The sequence below is a fragment of the Chlamydotis macqueenii genome, chromosome 6 (assembly GCF_036417535.1).
Source record: "Chlamydotis macqueenii isolate bChlMac1 chromosome 6, bChlMac1.mat, whole genome shotgun sequence".
In the NCBI taxonomy this organism is placed as follows: Eukaryota; Metazoa; Chordata; class Aves; order Otidiformes; family Otididae; genus Chlamydotis; species Chlamydotis macqueenii.
In genome coordinates, this window is record NC_141561.1 from 41,095,582 (window position 1) to 41,118,299 (window position 22,718).

The window sequence follows — 22,718 nt, forward strand, 5'->3', positions numbered from 1 at the left end:
CTGACTGGCAGTAGCGGAACCGCTTTCATCAGTCATCCTTCCCAAAATTTCCATGTACTTTTGTTTTCGTCCCATCGAGTCTCTCATTCTTCCCATACGGATTTCACGTGATGAGGAGCGGAGCTGTAGTCTTGATGCAGGTTTGGTCCAGAGGGTGGTGGTTTCTGTGGCTCTCTTGGGCCGGCTCCCGGCCAGGAAGAGCTGCAAGCCAAGTACATAGCATTCCGCTCGCAGCGCGCCGAGAGCTGCTCGTTAACTCTTGCGACTGCCGCGGGGCTGGTTAGTGATCTTACCTTGCTGCTTTTCTCTTGTAATGATGATTTGATATTAGAGTGCTTTTCCTGTGGATCCTTCATTTTTACACGCAGTTAATACTTTACATTTAAAGTAGGTTCTTTTTTCTCCCTCCGCTTACATAGGACATCTGAAAGCTTAGGAATTTTAGAGAGACTTCATTAATCTCATATCTGGCTAAGGAGATGCTATCAGAGGATGTATTCTTTGAGAAACCTGTTTTTCCTGGAGGAGCAGATGGAGTCAGCAGGCAAAAACGACAACCGTGGCAGTAGGCCAGAAATATCTCACAGGGCACGGACCCAGGAGTGGTCATCCACCGCAGCTGTATCTGCTCAAAGATGAATCGTTTGTGTATTTTCCTTCCAAATTGTCACGTTTGACTAGCCGTTGAGTGAAACAGGCTTCTTAGGAAACTATCTCTGATTGTTGTGTTTTGAGGCTGTTTAAGAGCAATTGTTCTGAAGCTGTTGGAAATACGTATATTCTTGAAAAGCAGAAAATTAAGCACTCGGTAACTGAAATTGTTGCCAAAGATGAGGAAAAGATTTTTAACGCGACTTCAGCAAAATTTATGTGGAATTGTGTGTAGCTCAACAGTTACGTGTTCAGAAGATTAAAAAAAAAAAAGCCAGGCAAGATTTTTTTCTGTAACAAAAGTTACTGGTTTTTATTCAAAATCAACAGAGATTTATTTTCTTGATATTTAGAAAGACCTTTTTATTTGTTATTGAATGGATAACAAATGTGGAAAGATTGAGTGCCGAAGGGAAACTTCTGGAAAGTTGTAAATAACTGCATGTTAATTAAAACAGGAGCCCTTTGTCAGACTTTCAACAGCCACAAATATACCTCTAGAATGAAAAGATACTTTATGAAGCGTTTCTATGTAGTGCTCATTAACATCAATTTATGTGGTTAAAATACATGCTTTTAAATTCCTTTTAATTATTCTTAGATTAATGGCTTTACTCTTTTATTGAACTTTATAGGATTGTGCTTTTGTTAGTAATTAGTTCTCAAAAAATTTGTCGAAGGAATTGAAAAGTGAAGCATTTCCCCCCAAAAAAAATAAAAAGAAAATACCCAATCAAAAATGTAACGCAGTTTATTCAGGTGGGATGAGATGCACGTTACCTTTCAGAACAGAAGTGCTCTTTCAGTGGGGTAAGCATGGTGTGCTCACTGAGACGGGTTAGTGAATGTGCTGTGTGCCTCAGGGAGAAGCCTTTTTTGAGTCTTACGTCATTCGAAATATAGGAGGTAACTGAAACTGTGCTTCAAGTGTGTTCTACGTATAACATGTAGAAGTTGTTGCGTTAACCTAAAAATATAGCAATGAGCAGAATTTGTGCATGTGAATATACCATTTGCTTAATACATGTGCTACACAATGCGTGTGTAGCACATGAGAAAGCTACGTGAAGAACATGGAGAAAGTTCATGTTCCCGTCTGTTGGGTCATTCCCACATTACATGCCTGTCATCATTATTTTAATCACAGACACATCGTCAGCATCAGAAGATGAGGGCTCGTTACGTCGGCAAGGACGGATCACCTCCACTCCGTTCCAGAGCCATTCCAACGTAGAGCCCTGGCTTAACCGGGTTATTCAGGGCTCCTCCACCTCATCCTCTGCATCCTCCACCTCATCTCATCCAGGAGGGAAACCTGCTGCTGCTTCCAATACCGCTACTGCCACCGCTGCTGCCACTGTGCTTGCAGATCTCATGGCACACACCCAGCTAGGTCAGTAACGAACTGCCTGTGTGGTTGGAATAAAGTCAAATTAAAAATCCCAAAGCAGGGCTAAACACAGAAGTCTTCGTCAGAAGATATCTGTAAATAGCCTTAAAACGTGCAATCCACAGACCAGGTATGTATGATCTGTATGTATTTAATTTAAACTGAGCCAACTGTTCATGAGACCTGAACGTGCGTTCTTCTTGGTAAAATGCTTGATTTATCAAGAAACTGAGGTTCAGTTTCAGTGTATTCAGCAGAAGAATTTCAAAGGGATCGTGTTTCTGGTGCATGCTTTCCGATCTGCACATATTTACCCTAGAGAATATTAGGTTATGGATTTCAAAGGTGACTCCATCGGTAAACACCTGAAAGACTGGAAAAACATCCAGAATCTTCTGGAAAGTTAGGAATTCAGAGGTACTGATAGAGCTAGATTTCAAGTTCAAATGTGATTTTGTTTCCCTTTAATTAAAATTTAAGTCATAAATAGTCCTGTATTGTGAAACTGGAGCGATAATGCAGAGGCATTGGTAAGCTAAAATGTAAATGTGAGTTTTGTCTCCACATCTGTAATGCTGAACGTCCAGAACTTCAGGTTACTTTTCTTTTTTTTTGTCCTTAAATGCAGAGCATTAGTCTTGTGCTTTTGGAAGGTTTGGTAAGAAGGGGGAAAGGCAATCTCTTCCACCGTGGGAATAATTTTTACAATGTTTTTATACACTGTAGTGAAGACTGATAGTCGATTTATGTGTGTGCAACAGATCTGCACTAATGTTGAATGACAGAAAGGACCTAGAAGAGAAACCATAACTTTGTATTTCAACTGATTTTTTTTCCCCAAAGTAATTTAGAAAAATGAAATGAAGGATGATGTTTCTATTTCACCTGTGGGCTACAGCATGAAGTTGTTGTGCTTGTAGCAGTATGCAGTAGGCATCACATGTATTGTTCCTGGAGGTTTCAGGTTTTGGCAGTTTTAGTGCTCTACTTACCTGACTTTTTGTTTACCCGTGGCTGTATGACGACGTGCACTATACAGACAGTTTCTTCTAATTCGTTACAGAAAACAGGTTAGGTCAAATAAGAAAAACACATTGAAATCCTTCGCATTTAAACCGAGTGTACAGGCTTCCGTATACTTAGAGATGTCAATTAACATGATCATTTAAGGCACAAGTATATTTTGCAAATACCTGTTCATTTGGCTCATCTAGCTGTTAGGTTCAAATTGTGTTGAAAGCCCAACCGTGTGTCTTTTAGAGCTCTCTGTTTAGAGGATACAAGCAGTTCACCGTTCTCTTGGGTGTGAGTTAGCTGTTCATGAGAGGGTTCTTTGCTGGTTTGCCCTGCGAGTTCCTTCAAGTTTGAGCCACCAGCCTCAGTTTATAGTAGCTATGGGCTCCAAAACGCAACCAACGCTTGTAGTTTGTGACCGGGAGTTTTACTCCTTTAGATTCCTAAAGCACATTACGAAAGAGGGAAAGGAGTATGAACAGCTAGAGGCTCTCTGAAAGAGCATCCTCTGCATCTTCTGTGTGGCTGAGGTGCTGACAGAAACAGGGATTGACTCCTGTTGCCACGGCTGACATCCCGGTTCTCCCAGCGCGGGCGGTTCTCTGCAGGTGGAGCTGAGATGGAAAGAGGTAGTGGCTTTGTGTTCTGGAAGGCTTTTAGATCCCAGAGAGTCTGGGAAGGGTTATCTGTGTCTTTACTTCTTGCCTTTGCTCCCTCTTCTGTTTTGTATGGCAGTCTCATTATTGTGGAAGCTAAGCACGGAGAGGAATTCTGGTATCTAAGCTTTTACAAGGCAAAACATTTTTCCCCAACTCTGCTTAGTGCTGTTTCCTTAGAAAGCTCCTGTGTGCTGAAATGTTACGGTTTGGGTTGTGTTTTACAAACTCATGGGCAGCATTTGGCTTTATTAATGTTTTTGTACTTCATCAGTACTTCATCCATAAACACACTTAGAAAGATTGGCCACTTTGCTTAACTTTGGTGGCTTTATTGCTAGTGAAATGTAAATTTTCATCTTTGCAGGCTTATTTAATAAAAAAATTGTAAATTTTTTAATTTATTTTTTTTTTCACTTAGTGAATGTAAGTAAGATGGAATATGTCTACACCTTGCTCTGAGGGCATTCTGGTTTTCACATTATGGATTTCTAGGAATCATGTTTACCTTCATAAAATTAACAAATCAACGTGGAAGGTTAGCCATGTGATTGACATTCTTAATATAGATGTACAAACTTACAAGATATGCAGAATTTAACACAACATCCAAACCCCGATGTCTAGTGCCTCGGGCTGTATAAATGCATACCAGATTTCACAGCTAGCTTCTGAAGACCTATCCATCAGGAGTATTTAATCATCAAAATTGCATGCAAAGCCGAGGCCTGATTCCCAGTTCAAGGGCAGGGATTTAAGTAGCTAAACGTGGGACTGCGTGCAGTGGGGTCGTTTGACATTTCATTAATGGGAAATCAATGTGCAATTATAGTATCTGTCAGGAAAGGAGCTTGGGGATCATTAAGAGCTGATCTAGTAAAAATATTTAGAAAGGTAAAATTTCCAGTGCCTTTGACAAAAAAAATTAAATATCTTTTTGCATAAGAATAATCTTTCTCATTTCTGGAATGCTTGCCATGTTTCATTAATTTTCATTTCTAGTTTGGTAACATTCAGTTGTGATGTTTTTCATGTTTGTCTGTAGTCTTCCTTGCTCACAAAATGAAAACTTACTCAGTTCTTACATTGTAAACCTTTTTGATTAATGATAAATACCGGTATTCTTTCAGAAAGGACCCCTTTGATTTGTCCTAGAGCATAAAAGAAGGGTTTACTTTCTCCGTTGGTGTGGTGACATCAGCAATATAAAAGGCATCTTACGTATTTTAAATACTGTACCTTACTAAAATATTCTGTATTTTGACTACGTACTGAATAACTATTGACAATTCTGGTGTGTTAGAGAATTTAAATTTAGCAGACTGTTTCTTTGCAGTTCATCTTCTCCAGCTTGCGTTTTTAATGCTGAGATCGTACTAAATTCCCAAGTGTCGGAAGTGCACGGTTACAGTATTTAATGAAGTCGCATAGGAATATGTATTATTTTAAAGCTGTTTATCTTTCACCTATAAAAGCAAGGACAACATCTACATGGACTTTTGGGGGCTTTTTTTCTTTTAGGATAATATTGTCTTTAAAATGAATGGGACTGGCAGTCTAGGATTTTTCAAGGTCACCATCACAGCTGTGGAGTATGTCCCAATTTAGCTCTTGTAGACTAACTGGGAAACCAGATTATCGTGGAATTTCACCCACTGTCTATTTATTGGAAGACTCAGAGGTGTAACTCCTTTTCTTAAGGGGAAGGGGGGGTTAGAAGAACTGCTGTTGAGCTGCTGTGGCTCTGTAAGCAGCTTTACAGGAGTCACGGGAGTGAAGCGCGTTAGAAACAGTTTCGCAGAGTTTATTGAAGAGGAAATGCAGGAATGAAGTAGTGGCTCGTGGGTCCTATTTTGTGTTCTGGGTGGGTTGATGCAGTCTTTTTTTTTTGTTTTATCATAGCAATACAATTTAATAAACTTCTTTTAAATGTCTGTTTTGATTGGTTTCCTAGAGACAAAACAGTCGTATGCGGCCATCTCCAGGTCTAACCTGACTTCCTGCTGGGTAGGGACTTCTCACAAGTCTTTGAGTCTTCACCCTGAAATTCCTCCTTAGAGGCTACTTTCTCTCCAGTACCTTGCTTTTAGCTTATCCCATATGTTCCTTCTCAGGCCACTGCTCTCTTTTGCATTTGTCTCTGTCTTCTAATCCGTGTTGGAAAGGTACTTCAGTCTAAATCCAATTCACTTTATTCCTGAAGTCCTAAGTCTGTTCAGCCTCTTCTTTTGACGACTTGCCACTTCTCTTTCTCTGCTTTGTCACAGTATCTCTAGATGATACAGACTGATTTCATGGATTCTCATGGGCACATATTAATGAAATGCCTACATAATTAATGAGGCTAATGTGATTTTTATCTGAGCATAAACCTGAACATTGAACTCAGTCCTTCTACATGCACAGAAAGAATTTTGCCTTCTCAGGGCTGAACTGGGAGGGAGAGTCAGTTCTCTGCTGTACGTGAGGTGAAATAGCTGTGGGCGGTAGAGAAGAAGTTCGTAAGGACACCTGCTATTTCCCTTCCATGGTGAGGGACATTGGTTTGCGCGAAGCTTGGCTCTGTGATGCTCTGTGATACGTGAGTGCTGTAGATTAGGACCCCCATATAGAGCTAATTTTTGTCCTTGTTTTCAGTTGGAAATGATTGCTGATGGGTTTTTTTTTGTTTCTTTTCTGAGCATTCTCATTTTTGCTGTGATTTCTTTGAGCTGTTCCCAAGTACACAACTCTTCTCTAAATGTTCCCAAATAGCTTCTCCCTTGTGTTATTTTCAGAACATCTAATTGCAGAGCTCTTGTATTTCAAGTATCTATCTCATGTGTGTGGGAGGAAGATGGCTTTTTCCCAACAGGAGTATGCATGGTAAATCCTGCATCCGTTCAGCATTTCAACTTCTGTACGTTATACGTGGCTTCTCACCCATACGTGCACCAAGTGTCTGTGTGTCTCTCTTGTCCTCTCTTGATCGTTCTGTTTGTACCTGTGTGTACATCGCTTCGAGTGTCCGTTTTGAGTCATCTTAATGTTTAGTGGTGACAACTTCATCTGTAGGAGTGCCATTTTGGGGCCTTCCACTGAGGAAGCCATGCTGCAGGCCCATGCCTAATTGTAGTTCTTGCTGGCGTATTCAAGGAGCGGAACCTTTAGACATCGATAGTCACTGCGGGGTTTGTCACCTGAGAAGTATGAACTTGTGCAGCGTGAGAACCAAGCACGTTCGACTCTGTGTCCTTTTCTGTCATTAGTTTGTGTGCTGTGTAAAGTCCATGTTTTGGGACTTTGGTAAAGCTAAGAAAAAAACGCAAACAAGCAAAAAGTATATAGAACACGGTGAGAGTGTTTCGGTTTGCTCTGAATACATGGGCTTTCTGTAGTGGTCGTACCGATCAGCTTTACACAGAGTGGTCACCTTTTCTTCTTACTGAGGGTTTGTCAGAGAGACGGAGCGATGTTTTGTCCTTCACGTACCTTACCCACATGGAAGGAATTTGTGGTCCTTGCATAGTACCCAGCAAGGTAGGTCTCTGCAGTACAAAAACTGGCGTTGCAGTGATGACTGTTGGAAAGTGTGGGAATAGATTTAATTTCTTCTTGTGGTGATCCCTCTAAAGCCATTTAGAGCTGTACTGGTGGCTTGTACGTCGTCTCTGGAAATCTGTGACCAGAGCTATGAACACTCATTACCTTAGTGCTAATGGCTTCCTCAGAGTGGCTGGGGTAATAGATGTATTTCACAGAGCTACCTGGATCTCCCTACGCTTGGAGTTCTTTCTGCAGAATTTGTGGCACGCTGAGATCCTTCAAGGGCTGTCGCTGCAGAGCTGCGTGACGCCGAGCAGCTCCTCCAGCACCGTGCAGCTCTTTCCTGTTGCACTCCTACTTTTTACTCAGGATTCTGAATATTTCAGGCCTCCAATTCTTGTTTTTCCTTGTTTGAATGCTGCTTCTGGACACTGCTGGTTCCTAACCTGTGACTCCATTCAAAATCATTCCGTAATCTAGGTCACCGTTTCGGAATGACAGTATTCCCTATTCTGCAGCACAGAAAGTGGTGCAGTTCCAGGCAAAGCAGACTTTTGCCCCAAGGTTGTTACAAGGTGATTCCCACACCCCTGTGAGGATGTGAGAATCGCCCTGCCTTCCCTGGCTAAATATGCGTTACAAAACATTTCAGTATTTATTGCTGGTAGCACACACCGTGAGAATGAAACACTGCGTCATGTCTGTCCACAAGTGACCAGATCATGCCTCGGGAAGCCCTGTGCTCTGTCCGTCTGTTGTGAGCGGTGTGTGTGTACAACGTTGACATCTCCGCCACGGGTTTTTTTGAGTGTTACAGGCATTCCAGCTGTTCTGTGTGATGGATGCCCCAGCGAAAAGTGTACTGTGTCCACAACATAAACAGGAAGCTTTTACCTACAGTATTGTTACGAGACTCTTGAAAACGGGGAAAAAAGGCTGCTGAAGGAAAACCATGACTGGTCTTAACAAACTGCAGGGGACAGGTTTTAAGTCAGCAGTTACTTTCCTCTGAGGAAATCTCTCATCTCTCAGTGTCCATCCTCAAGATGTCTTCAGACCTAAGTGTGTTATCTTTGCCACCTTAAATCTTAATCTGTGTTTCTCAGCAAAAATCTTCCTCTTGTAGCTTGGAGAATGCGGCTAAGTAATTCATGTTATCCTGGGGCAAAAGTTCCCTTCTTTTAAACCTATATGTTTTTGTCCCTTTCTCCTCTTGCGGGACTTAAACTAGTCATTCCAGTTTTGTGGTGACACTTTGGGTGCTTGTATTTCTTCTGAGAGATGTGAGACAGGCTTGCTTTGTAGATTTGTGTTGTTTACGCATGATGAATCTCCTTGAAGTGGTGGAATGACCCACCACACTATTTGTCAGGATGTGTTGGGATCCCTTTGAAAGCTGAGGTAGCTCCTCTCCACTCTGGAGAGATATGGCGGTTCCTTTCAGGATTCCCACTGTATCTAGAAGCTTTTGCTTACAGTTACAGAAATCAGAGTTTTGTTAAAAACATGTGAGAAAACAGCAAGAATGCTGTAAGAAGCAACTTTGGATGTATCAGATCTTAAGATGATTGATTAACTCTTCCATTTCTACAGATAACCACTCTGCACCTCCAGATGTAACCACTGGCCTGGTGGAACATCTCCATCATGAGCGTCCACAGATAGCATCAGTACGAGGAGTTCCCAGAGGCTACAACAGCAGCATTTTGGAAACTGCGGATGGTGAGTGTGTTATAAACCTCCTGCCTTTTTCTGAGTAAGTGAGTGTGTAACAGAGCTGGACACCCGTCGTGTGCTATGTGCCTGCCCCCTCCAAAGCTTTGCCGGAATACGATGTATCTGTCGGTCTGCCACAGGAGAGGAAACTGCTGCGCTTCCCATGTTCTGCTGGTGGCAACCATCTCCCCATTTCTGTGTATTTCTATAGTAAAAGGCAATGTGAGCCCTTTAATGTCACATTTTAATTGTCTGCTGCCTCAGAGCTTTAAATGTCAGTAAATATAAACAAATATACACATTTATACTTAATTTAAAAGAAAAAAAATCACCTATACAAATGAAAATCCGTATTCAACATGGTTTTGTGTTGTGATTATTTTTTGCTAGCCCTGTAAAATATTGAAAGACCCACTTACTTTTTTCAAGCATTCTTACACGTTCAGAACGGAGTGAATGTTAAGATGTAGCAAATACCTAGACTCTCAGAAAGGAACATCCTTCAGGTTTGTATTGGGATCTCACGGAAGAGTCAGCAGTTTGAAAAGCTAATTTAAAGTGTGAGAAGGTATATGCATCAGCCAGGTAGCTAGGGAACAGCTATTTATTTTAAAACAAATAAATCCATGGTTGAAACTGTCTCATCTTGACAGACTCTTCCACCTGAAAGCTGTGCTGAGCTTAGCGTGATGTTGTCAGCAATGTGGCAGCATGTGTTTTAGTGTGTATTTGTTAATATATGGTAAGTAATAAATCTTTTCTTTTTGGCAGGTGTCCCAGTGAATAGCAGAGTGTCCTCTAAAATCCAGCAGCTTCTGAATACCTTGAAAAGACCAAAGCGCCCACCTTTGAAAGAGTTTTTTGTTGATGATTTTGAAGAACTGCTGGAAGGTTAATTTTCTTTCAAATACCTTTTTTATCTCTTTGTGTAAGCAGTTCACGAAAGAACTGATACGTCTTCGCAAGTGTTTTCTTTTTCTCTTCCCAGTAGAAAACAAATCATGGTGAAGTTTTTATACTGGAGAGAGAAAGGTCGTATGCTACCACAAGTGAAACATTATCTTCAACTCAGCCCGCCTACTCAGCGTACTTAGAACCATAGAATCATAGAATGGCTAGGGTTGGAAGGGACCTTCAAAGCCCATCCAGTCCAACCCCCCTGCAAGGAGCAGGGACATCTCCAACCAGATCAGGTTGCTCAGAGCCCCGGCCAACCTGGCCTTGAACGTTTCCAGGGATGGGGCATCCACCGCCTCTCTGGGCAACCTGGGCCAGTGCTCCACCACCCTCAGTGTAAAAAATTTTCTTCCTTATGTCCAGTCTGAATCTCCCCTCTTTTGGTTTAAAGCCATTACCCCTCATCCTGTCACTCCAGGCCCTGTTAAAAAGTTTGTCCCCATCTTCCTTACAAGCCTCTTATATATTGAAAGGCTGCTCTAAGGTCTCCCTGGAGCCTGCTCTTCTCCAGGCTGAACAGCCCCAGCTCTCTCCGCCTGGCCTTACAGGAGAGGTGCTTGTTTTCTGCCTTCCTCCCTCGCTTTGTAAACTCTTATGATTGAGCCCAGTTTGGACCAGTGTGATGAGCTAGTGAATGCTAAAACAGTGATTTACAGATATTTGGAGAAATTCTATTCACATCTTTGTCACAGACTTCATTGGTGCATCCTGAAATTGTCACATTTTATGATGGTGCCACCATCACTTTTTGCCTCAGAAATTCTAAGCTCTGCCCTGTGGTAACCAGTGAATTTATAGAGGGTACTCTGGAGTAAGTCAGGGCGTAGCCTAAGCATAGCTGGTGGTGCAGCGGAACTCTGGATGCCTCTGACCAACCTCCTGTTCAAGGCAGATCTGACTAGATCAGGCTGCTGAGGGCTGTGTCCAGTCCAGTTCTGAGTATCTTCAGACACGGAGATTCTGCAGCTTCTCTGGCCGCTCACATTCAGCTGCTTGTCTGCAGGCACCCCCACTGTAGCTGGTCAGTGCCCAAATCCCGTTAGAGAGAAAAAAAAAAGTTACTTGCTAGTAATTGGAATTTATTATGATAATATTGCTTGCATGGATGTTAACATCCTCTTCTTGAAATTCAGAAACTTTCATGATTTGGGATGTTCAGAGAAATTAAACGCATTGAGTGCACTGTGCAGTGTGTCTGGTCGCTCACTACGTGAAAGGACAGTGCTTGTACGTGCTCTGCGGATACTGCTCAGCTAAAGCCACTCATTTCTTCTCTGCGTGCAGAAAGAAAAGCATCTTTAACAACCCTGGAATTTGCTTAGCAATATGTAGCTGCCTTTAAAACCAGCTGCATCAGCTAATTTTGAAGAACAATTTTTGTTCTGTTCTCCTAGTATTAAAGATTAAGTGAAAATTTTGTTCTCAATATGATGTTCTTGAACAGCTGCTACTAGGTTCCCTTTACTATTTGATACTTTAATATACAAAGTGATTGCAGTTCTAGGCTTTCGCTGAAGATTTTTTGGCAGGCTTTTGTTAGGTGCATGTATGTCATCATGGAGAACAGAGAGCATGACTTCGAGCTGTTAATTTTAGTTATTGCATAGATTGAGCGTTAACTAAATCCAACTATGACTTTGTTTTGCTAAGATCAAGATACTTCACCTTCTTGAGCAGCTTGGGGCAGGTCTGTAACAGCAGGCTACTCAGCAATGGCATACAAACCCTAGTGTTCCACAGCCGAGAGATGGTCTGGAAGTCAAACAACATATTCTGTGAGCAGTCGTCCAGCTTTAGTTGTAGATAATCCATACCAGGAGCATTTCATCTGGCGATACGTATATATAAATATATATAGTTACAGAAGCATAGTGTCAGTCTTCATCAACAATTGAGAATTTGGCGCAGTGAAAATGTCCAGTTGTCACTGAAGCCATTCTTTCTAATTACACATCTTGAGCTGATGTAGGCTTTCATTCAAGTAGATGTGCAGGACAAACAGCAGAAAATATCTTTCCAAAGCAGAGAAAAAGAGTGAACTAGGGATTCAGATTCTGTTCCTGTGGCAAGCTGCTTTGAATAGCGTGGAACTGGAACTCCAAAGTGATGGTAATTATTATTTGTGAAGCAAACAGATGAGTAGCATAGCATCATCATGAAGCAGAGGAGACGTAATAATAGCTGTGAGGAAGAGGAAGGTTAGAACAGTTCATAGAGTGGTCTACTAAATGTAACTTGCACGTCTGGTATGGACTGACATTTGCCATGTTAATGTGCTCTGGTTTTAGTGCAACAGCCTGACCCAAATCAACCAAAGCCCGAAGGAAATCAGATGAATGTACTTAAAGGTGAACCCTTAGGTGTGGTGACCAACTGGCCGCCGTCTCTGCTGGCTGCCCTGCAGCGCTGGGGAACCACCCAGCCAAAAGCCCCTTGTGTGACTGCACTGGATACGACTGGGAAAGCTATTTACACACTTACTTATGGTAGGTGTTGGTGATAATTGTGAGGGAGAATTAGACTTCATTGTGGGATGAAGGACTTGCTTTGCTTAAGAGGGAGCGACCGTACTCATGACAGATACTTTGAGGTTGCTGTTCGAATGCAAATTATGAATTAATTTTCTATGAAAAACATTTTAAAGAAAGTTAATGAAGGGAAAATGTATGCGGTCTTGACTCTTTACAAGTGGCTATTTGTAGATTTCAAACAGTTGGGGGGTGGGGGTTTCTTAACGCTAAAAGCAGCCTGGTGTAAAATAGGAGGAAGAAACGGATGGCTCCTAACTCAGTCTTCCAATTCCTGGAGCAGATGTTACATTTTAGTGTGTTCTTGCGTACCCTTACAGAGAAGACTTGTACTTCAGGGGCATATTAAGGATGCTATTGTGGGAAGTGAAACTTGCCTGTGTCAATGAACTAGATGTATTCTAGTAATTGCTTTTTTTTTTTTTTTTTTTTTTTTTTTTTTTTTTTTTTGGAAGATAGTTGTGTCCCTCAGGACAGCTAACTGCAGCCATTTCATTGTACAGCGTGTTAGAATGTTAAAAGTTCTCGTTTGCATTCTTACAGTTGAAGTATGCTTACAGAAATGTGACTGAGCAGCTGCATTCGTGTCATTTGCAGTGGAGCTTTGCGAATGGTTTAGAATATCACGCCTAGTTTTATGTTTAAAAAAAAAGAAAAGAAAAACTTAAAAAGAAGCCAAGCTCTAAATTGTACTTGGAGTCTCTGCCAAGTGCACTGAGTGGCCAGTTCTGTAAAGAACCGCCCATTTGATGTCCTTGAGTCCTGTGTAACTTTTTTTTTTATATAATTGGAAGTTACACAGGAAAAAAAACCCTGTTGAATTAAAGAAATTTGAGACTGACAAACACAAAATAACTGATGGGTGCTGCACGGTCTCAAAGGATTGAGTGTGGATGTCAGCCCATAATAAAGACCCTGCGCTAGAAAGCTGAGTTCCAGATGCGTGCTGTTTGCCATGGCATGCTTCTTTAGGAGATTCATGCTTTGGTTTACCACTTACAGTGGAAGGGGTTTGCTGTTGGTCAGGGGTTTTTTTTGTTGTTTTTTTTTTTTTTTAGCAAAATTCTTCTTTTTTTCTTTTTTCTTTTTTCTTTTTTTTGAGACTACAAATTGAGAATTGGGGTTTTTTTTATACTGTGTCAAATAAGTAGTTAGATTGTTGTCTGTATATTTAATAGCTTGGAATAATTTTTTGCTCTGAATTATCAAGAACTGTGTGGATCGCTACTGAGCACTGAACTGGCATTTCACAGAGCCAGCTACTGTGGCATTTATTCCTACCGCTTGTTTCTGAAATGTCAGGTAATTTTTTGCCCAATTTAAGACTTTTTATTTTTGTCCCACTGCTTTCTGTGAGAGCCCTTAGGAAGGAGTCTCATTAGGTGCCTTTTGGAAACACAGGTTGTACCAACCAAATTGTGTGTGCGCACGCGCATATGCACAGAAACACTGGAAGAACTCGGTGGGTTTGTGGGGTAGGATGCGTTTGCAACGGCAGTGTTCTCTTTTCCCCAGTTATTTTCTCACGTGCCTGTTGACCGTGTTCTAATACTAACGACTTGCCTAGCGCATATATAAGGCACTGAGATTGGCTGATTAAATGCTAAAACTTTAGTCTCTATTTTTTCATTTCTCCGTTGTCCTTTTTTCCGTAGGCAAGCTGTGGAGTCGAAGCTTGAAGCTAGCATATACTCTGCTGAACAAGCTGACCGCTAAGAATGAACCACTGCTGAAGCCTGGAGACCGGGTAGGCTTCTGGTTGAAATGGTCTCTGTGGATAAAGCAGCCAGTGAGGACCAGCTTTAGCTGAAGAAAGCCTTACAATGCTGTGACTTGTCATACTATGTTATCACATTGAGTATTTCTGGTCATAATTTAAATCTGAACCTGAAGATTTTTTTCTGGAAATTAAAAAGCAGTCCCTCCCCCTCTAAAAAAAACTACAAAAAATCTGTTGTTTTTTTTTTTTTTTAATGTATTTTTGTAGGTAGCTCTCGTGTTTCCTAATAGTGATCCAGTGATGTTCATGGTGGCATTTTATGGATGTCTCCTGGCAGAACTTATTCCTGTCCCAATAGAAGTTCCACTGACAAGAAAGGTAGGCAAATACACTCAACGCTCCCGTGGCTTCGTAAATAAATAAAGTAGGGGGGTCTGAATCCTGTAGTCCTTATACGGGGACTCCTCAAGGTCTGCACTTGTGAAAGCATTTCTTAAAAGATAACACAGAAATGCTGTCTTTTCAGCTCTCATGCTGACTAATGAGAGCACAGGCAGGCAGAGACACATAGTCACTAGAAATACTGGGATAATCCCACACACAGATTATGAGGGAAGGTGTGAAACCAGAGCTGAAAAGCTACAAGCTTTGCTCTTCAGTGCCTCAGGACTCACAAACAGCATCAGACCAGCTCTGTGTTTTGCCAGAACTTATAAATGTCCCTGTTGGGTTGGAGAGGGATTCACAACCATTGCTCTTGACGCTACTTTGCTACCATTGCTTCCCAGATCTACTTCCAAATCTAACTTAATTGGCACGAAGCAAAACTAAGCCTTTTGAGCATAGACTTCAGTCTTTTGTCTTCCATAAAAAGTCTTATGGACTAGAAGTTTGTTTTGTCCTGTGAAATAAATTGGCTTAATATTTTCTGAACGTGGAAAGTTACAGTGAACTGTACAAAAGCTTAATTATTTGTAAATTTGCGATAACATGCTTTCTCTGCAGGATGCTGGCAGCCAGCAGATTGGATTTCTCTTGGGCAGCTGTGGAGTAACACTAGCTTTAACCACCGATGCCTGTCAAAAAGGCCTTCCTAAAGCTCAGACTGGTGAGGTGGTTACGTTCAAAGGTACGTTTTTAAGCTACTCAAATTTCCCTATAGGATAAAGTGCAGGTATATCCATTGCTGCTATTAAACAACGATCTTTTGAGTTTGCTTGCATGCTTCTAGCTTACATATAAAGAAGAACTGCCTTCACTGTCAAGCCAATGCTTAGTGCTGCTTCCTCCTGCCAGGGGAGCGATGCTGCAGCATTTGCTTGCCTCCTCTTGTTATCTCTGAATACTGGGGAAAAAACTCTGATTTTTGGACCTGAAATGACAGTAACTTTTCTTTCTCTTGGAAGGCTGGCCTCGTCTCATTTGGTTTGTGATTGATGGGAAGCATCTGGCAAAACCAACTAAGGACTGGCATCCGCAAGTACGGGATGCCAGTGCTGAGATTGCTTATATTGAGGTGATCCAGTGTAATAACTTACCGTTACTCTGTCGTAGTTTATGTCATAGCACCTTTTCTTCCTTTAATTTCTTGATGCAATCAAAGGGGTGACTATAATATTTTTAGCTGTGGAACAAGAATGTTTCCTCCAGGGTTGCCAGGCAAACTGTAATTGGAGTGGTTGTGCTGAGTCAGATTAAAGACTGGGGGTAATTGGCATTTTTGGATTCTTGGGACAATTTGCTTATTGGTGTAGAAAACCACTCAGATTTCATATGATATTAGTGTATTCTCTGAACAGAAATGTATCTTTTACACTAGCTTTTTGATTTTTTTTTTTTAAATTTGCTTCATTTTTATAATGTCCTTTCAGTTCACTACTGTAAGTGTTCTAGATTTTGTTGTTAAGCTAATGCTTGTGTAAACTTTCTCTTTTCAGTACAAAACAAGTAAAGAGGGCAGCACAGTGGGCATTACCGTATCTCACGCTTCCATGCTGGCACACTGTCACGCTTTGACTCAGGCGTGTGGTTATTCAGAAGGTAAGTTAGATAGGTACAGCTTTAAAATGATACTCATGGCTTTGAATATTCAGACAATTTATGTTGCAAAATCATGTTTACTGTCTTAAAAGAATTTTAGATAAGCAGAGGTAACTTTAACTGCAAAGGAAAAGACAATTGTGATGCATGAAGGAAAGGAAGAAGCCACTTGTGGAATCATAATCAATGTCTGTTAAATTTTTTTTAACCTTAGGTCCTTATTGATTTTATTTAAGGGTTTGGATTTTTCATCTTCATAAATGTGCTAGTCAGTTGCAAGAGCTGTGCTGATTTTTCCTTCTCTTAAACAGCTTTGCTTAGGAATCTGTTTAGCCCTTCCTAGTGGCTTTTTAACGCACTGGCCACTTTTATGAAGTCATAAAGCGGCCAGTTTGAGATGCCCACCTGCAGAGTTAGAGGAGCCCTCCCAGCAGAAGTTGAGGGAGCTTTCTTAGACTGATCCTACAGGCCATTTCCGTAGCTGGAATATCTTTGAAGAGCTTTGGATGCTACCAGTTCCGGTTTTAGCTGCTCTAACAGGGCAGACTGTGCCATGCAGACAGACTGGTGTCAGTTATGCAGCTTCTTATCTCTCAGGAGAAAGAGTTGCAGTTATTGACCCAGGGGAAGGCATTTTGAAGTCTTGACTTGAAACCCAGTAATGACTAGATGAGATGTAATACACGTCATAGTCCTTGTAACTGCTTTATCATTCCTTGGCCTGTGACACTTGACCCCTAAAAAAAAAGGCTTGATCAAGAAAATCTGAGAGTTACCACGTTAAAAAAAAACACCCTGACTTGTTTGCCTTTACCGCCCTTCTACCTTTGATCTTGCCTGCCTAGATCACAAAGTTAAAAGTCCAGTTGCAGGTCGTCACATCTGTGATTCTAGATAGTGTGCTTGTCCACGAGCAGATTGCTAACAGTTGCTAACTGTCCTCTCTTGCACTTACTTTTTCTCTTTCCTCCTTTGGGCAGCTGGTTTACTGCTGTAGTGCTCTAAAGTTCATACAAGTAGTATGACAGAGTAAAAACAATTTTCACAGTCAGATACCTGTACTCTTTTTGGTTATCATCAGGGAGGACCCTCTCCTATTTTCATTTCGGTCCCATCACAGTTGCCAACTACAAGAACTGTGCTCAGAGAAGGAAGTGTGTACCCAGCTTGTAGGTGAAGGATTGTACAGCAGTTCCTGAATCCAGAAAAGATGATGGCAACCGATTACAGATCAAAGGGATCTACAAGTCTTAATTTTCAGGCAAATGTGGAGGAGTGTTGCAAGCCATTAACATTTCAGCTCTTCACAGAGGGTCCTGAATTCTCTTGTCTTCTTGTTCATTTTTCAAATTTCTCTTGCTGCATGCTAGAGGTGCTCTCATGAGGTTTGTGTTCTGCACAGAACATACCCAGTGTAAACACCTTTGCCTTCTGTCTTGTTTATAGCTTCTTGCGGCTTCACAATTTTGGCCACAGTACTTCCTAATTTCAGAAAGGAAGGGATCTTCCTCTTAGTTAATCACGCCCTACAAAAGAACTTCTCCATAGGGATTAGCATATCGTGAGAGATTACTAGTTTTCAGTCATTCACTCAGTGAACAGCCAAGAACTGCGCCTGGCTTGGACCATAAGCGTAGTGTTCACCTGTGCTACCATTAACCAAAAACTTTTCCCTTTGAAATCTGTTTGCTGGGAGAATCACAGAATCACAGAATTATCAAGATTGGAAAAGACCTAAAAGATCATCCAGTCCAACCATCACCAATACTTCTCAGCTAAATCATATCCCTCAACACAACATCCAAACGTTTCTTGAACACCCCCATGGTCGGTGACTCCACCACCTCCCTGGGCAGTGCATTCCAGTGCCTGACTACCCTTTCCGAGAAGTAATATTTCCTAATGTCCAGCCTGAATCTCCCCTGGCGCAGCTTGAAACCATTGCCTCTAGTTCTATCACTGTCTGCATGAGAGAAAAGGCCGACCCCTAGCTCACTACAACCTCCCTTCAGGAAGTTATAGAGAGCTATAAGGTCTCCCCTGAGCCTCCTCTTCTCCAGACTGAACAATCCCAGCTCCCTCAGCCGCTCCTCATAAGGCCTGTGCTCCAGACCCCTCACCAGCTTCGTAGCCCTCCTCTGAACGCGTTCCAGGGCCTCAATGTCTTTCTCATGGTTTGACAAGTTTTTATCCCATAATGTGGTAGTGTGTACTAATCTTTCTTGGGACATGCAGAATCACAGAATGGTTGAGGTTGGGAAGGACCTCTGGAGGTCATCTGGTCCAACCCCTCAGCTCAAGCAGGGCCAGCTACAGCCAGTTGATGATGTCCAGACAGCTTCTGAGTATCTCCAAGGATGGAGACTCCACAACCTCTCTGGGCAACCAGTTCCAGTGCTCAGTCACCCTCACAGCGGAAAAAGTTTCTCCTTCTGTTCGGAGGGAAGTGAATGTGCTTCAGTTTGTGTCCATCGGCTCTTGTTCTGCCCCAGGACGCCACTGAAAAGAGCCTGACTCGGTCTTCTCTATAACCTCCCTTCTGATAAGACACTTTCAGCTTAAGCAACCTCTTTGTTATAGACAAGAAGATGTGGCAACAAAGCTTTGATTTCTTAGTGGTGTTGAAGTTTCATAGTTACTTTAATAAATATTTTGAGTTCTTAAATATTCTCATAAATATGTGTCTTAGGTCTGACAGTTTTTCCTTTGCTTTCAGCTGAAACACTAACAAACGTCTTGGATTTCAAAAGAGATGCTGGCCTTTGGCATGGAGTTTTAACAGTGAGTGTTTGAATGAATGAAAAAAACTGCAGCAAGTTGCTTCTGTGGGGTGGAGTATTGGTGTCAGAATGAGGGCAAAGCCTCAAACTATTTATATTTTTCAGAATAAAGCGTTACTTTTTCAGTAACAGACTGCACAGGCATAGCTTATGTTTTTACTGATGATACGCACAGTTTTCATTAAGTTGAATATAAGAGTTATGCTGTAGCTGTGATTTTTTTTTTTTTTTTGAAGTACTGGTACATGCTGTTTATTCTTTGAGCCACTTGAAAATTTATTTTGTTATATTTTTCTCATAGAGTGTTATGAACAGGATGCATGTCATCAGTATTCCCTACGCATTAATGAAGGTGAACCCGCTTTCCTGGATACAGAAGGTCTGCTCATACAAAGGTAACCTTAAAGTATTTTTTAATTAACCCATCTCTTTCTGGATAATTAAAAATAAATAAATAAGTAAATTTGTTTGTATAAAATGTCTACTCTAGCTGAGGCCACTGCTATTTTGTCCCAACTGACTCTTTGCCACAGCTTTAGCAGTTGGGTACTCCATTGCGGTATTTTAAGTACTGATAGATTCATTGGTTAGTGACGTTGATGGCTTCTTCCGATAGATCTTTAAAGAAAGTGTGTTTCTATGATTCTATGAGGGTTGTAGAGCACTGGCCCAGGTTGCCCAGAGAGGCGGTGGAATCCCCCATCCCTGGACACATTCCAGGCCAGGTTGGCCGGGGCTCTGAGCAACCTGATCTGGTTGGAGATGTCCCTGCTCCTGGCAGGGGGGTTGGACTGGGTGGGCTTGAATGGTCCCTGCCAACCCAAACCATTCGATGATTCTATGATTCTCATCTGAGTATTTGAATTTATAGTAAACATTTAAATTCTATAATCAAATCCATCTGGAGACATTGAGTCTACCATGTGTTGTAGTTAAATATTTGACATTTGTGTTTGTTTTCAGTGTTTGTAACTTGTTTCACAAATTTATGTAAATACACTAAAATATTTCTATAATTGTATAGTTAGTCTTCAATTTGTTCTGCACGTTCGCTGTAATTATGTTTTTATTTTCAGCCCGTGTGGCGGTAGTAAAATCACGTGATATGCACTGGTCACTTTTGGCTCAGAGGGATCAGAGGGATGTCAGTCTGAGCTCTTTGCGAATGCTGATAGTGGCAGACGGAGCTAATCCATGTGAGTATGGAGGCGTTTTCCAAGTGTCGCTCCAAAGGTTTTTTATCTTCATCTTTTCATCAGTGATGTACTTTTGTAGGAATTGACATGAAATTATAGCTGGGATGTAGTATAATCCGTGAAGTTTGCTGGTTTGCCTTCCGTGCTGCAGTTCCACAACTGTAAAATACAAAGCTGTAGGTGATGGGATGTCCTCTCACATTTTGGGCTGAGTGGTAAAGGCCAGGTAGAAGTGTGAACTGAAGTGAAGATTTGTCAGAAGCATTTGATGTTAATTTCTGAATGCTTTGGTTCTGTGACCTCTGTAAGAAGCACTCATGTAGGAGCCATATAGGAAGCTGACAGATAAGTCACCCTTAGTGACAAAATATTCTGATCGCTGAAGGACTCTCCGCGATGTTCCGTGTTCGAGAGTGCTGCCAGAGAAAGAGAGTATGCCGCTGGGAATTTCATTCTGTGAAGAAGATGTTAACCACTAAATGTGGTTGGTTTTATCCAGATCTGCCATCTAATAAGAGGCTGGAGTGTCTTCTACGCAGTTTGAAAGTACATTGGTTCTGTGCACGGGTGCCACCATGCTGATACAGCTGAGCTGAGAGCGAGCATAGACTTTGAAATCCTGCAGCTCAAGCTTTCCTGCCCTTGGCAACATGTTTCCAACTGTGTGATTGTTCTTTTTAGGGTCAATATCTTCCTGCGATGCATTCCTGAATGTATTTCAGTCCAGAGGTTTGCGACCAGAAGTGATCTGTCCCTGTGCTAGTTCTTCAGAGGCACTAACCGTTGCCATTCGCAGGTAATTCTCTTTTCTGAGAAGTGAACTGAAGCGCTTCTTGACTATTGAAATGTATCTGGTGATAAAAAGGTGGCCAAAAAAGATGGTTACCCACATAAAAATGCCCGAAGACCTAGAGAGAGGAAGTCTGAGGCTCGCAAGTATCTCCTTCACTGAAGGTTGGGTGATTTTTGTTTTCTTTTAAAAGTTTAATATTTTCTAAAAGTAGTCAGCCATAAGGTTGGGGGTTTTTTTGCTGCTTAGGAAAGTGAGGTCTCATGCTCACTGATGTTACTGGAGGACCTCTATGAAGTGCTCCAAAAATCAAGACACTTACTTATTTGGGAGGAAGAAGGTGCTGAATAGTCAAGTAATTGGTTATGTGCAATGTCTTGTAAACACGGGGCTAAAGAAAGAAAAAATAATTTGTCACTGGCCTGAAAAATACCATTGAATTTCTGGAGATAGCAAGGAATGCTCTAAAAAAACCGAAATATTTTTATTATGAATAGATGTGTGGATGGAATGTGCTGGAATTTTATGACAGTGGTTTTGATCAAAATGTGCTTTTTTGGAAAATCAGTTTCAAGAAAACTTGAAACAAAAAAGTTTGAGATTTTGGAGAGTATTTTCCCTGGTGGGAGAACCCAAATTTAAAAAAAAAATTTTCCCAAATTTAAAAAAAAAAATCGTACTTAAAGAACTAGTTTTTTACAACAGCACCTGGAATTTTTTGTTCTGAAAGTCGAACAGATACACAAAATGGCCTTGTTGGTCCTCAGTCAGTTCTGCTCAGAGTAGGAAGTGTCAAGCCCTCCAAACTCTTCCCAGTTTTTCCTGGTGTTTAGAAAATTTAGCCTTTGCATGCTGATTCTTGACACTTCTTTGCCCATAATAGAAGTAAGTCCTCTCTGTAACATTTTGGAGTGAGAGGAAGCTACGTGCAGTTTTGTTCTAGCTCTTTTTTCATCTAGTTAATATATATTAACGCTCTTGTTTGTTTAAAATGAGAAACTATTATTTCTCTTAACCTTAACAAACCCAAGAGACCTGCACAATGGTTTTGATGACCATGCTGCCGTTGGTCTGTTGATTCACACCTGATTTGACTTTCTGTTTTTCAGACCTCCAGAGCTGGGCGGGCCTCCTCCGGGAAAAGCAGTGTTATCTATGAATTGTCTGAGTTTCGGCGTGATAAGAGTGGATACAGAAGAGAAGTTGTCAGTGTTAACCGTTCAGGATGTTGGCCAGATTATGCCTGGAGGTAGGAAAGCGTTTCACGTAGGTTTAAGCATACTCTACATAACTTATCTTTGTTATTATACTTACACTGATGAAATAAATAAAAATGTCAGATGATAAATACCTTCAAGGCAGTATGACTTATGTTTTGACACATTACCTAAACACATGACCGTTAAGTACTGCCTCAACAAGATTATTCAGTGTTTGCAGTAGAGATTAATCGACAATAAATTTGAAGACAATAGGTTTTGTGTGGGCAGATGCTTCTGGCTGGTCTGCAGAAATGTGGTGGTGTTCACTTGTAAGCGTTAGTGCTGACTGACATACGCTGTGTCATGGCAGATACAGCAGGACAAAACAAGAAGTGAAGCGTAGTGAGAAATGCTGTCTTTCATCTGGGAGTGATAGTCCAGCTGTGAGGATAAAATAGAATAGAATCCTTCAGTTGGAAGGGACCCACAGTGATCATCTAGTCCCACTGCCTGACTTCTCCAGGGCTGGCCAAAAGCTAAAGCATGTTATCAA

General features: G+C 41.4%; 1 protein-coding gene across 2 annotated transcripts in view; it reads left to right on the plus strand.

Annotated features, from left to right (window-relative positions):
* Positions 1–22,718, plus strand: part of DIP2A (DIP2 acetate--CoA ligase A) — a 115,033-nt gene that overhangs the window by 56,325 nt on the left and 35,990 nt on the right. For both annotated transcript variants that reach the window (XM_086750596.1, XM_086750597.1), the window contains exons 5-18: positions 1,799–2,044; positions 8,830–8,958; positions 9,724–9,843; positions 12,198–12,395; positions 14,093–14,184; positions 14,425–14,535; positions 15,163–15,286; positions 15,564–15,673; positions 16,095–16,197; positions 18,914–18,978; positions 19,279–19,372; positions 20,054–20,173; positions 20,855–20,969; positions 22,073–22,212. In XM_086750596.1, coding sequence (XP_086606722.1) covers positions 1,799–2,044; positions 8,830–8,958; positions 9,724–9,843; positions 12,198–12,395; positions 14,093–14,184; positions 14,425–14,535; positions 15,163–15,286; positions 15,564–15,673; positions 16,095–16,197; positions 18,914–18,978; positions 19,279–19,372; positions 20,054–20,173; positions 20,855–20,969; positions 22,073–22,212 — 1,767 coding nt within the window. The remainder of the gene's footprint in view (positions 1–1,798; positions 2,045–8,829; positions 8,959–9,723; positions 9,844–12,197; positions 12,396–14,092; positions 14,185–14,424; positions 14,536–15,162; positions 15,287–15,563; positions 15,674–16,094; positions 16,198–18,913; positions 18,979–19,278; positions 19,373–20,053; positions 20,174–20,854; positions 20,970–22,072; positions 22,213–22,718) is intronic.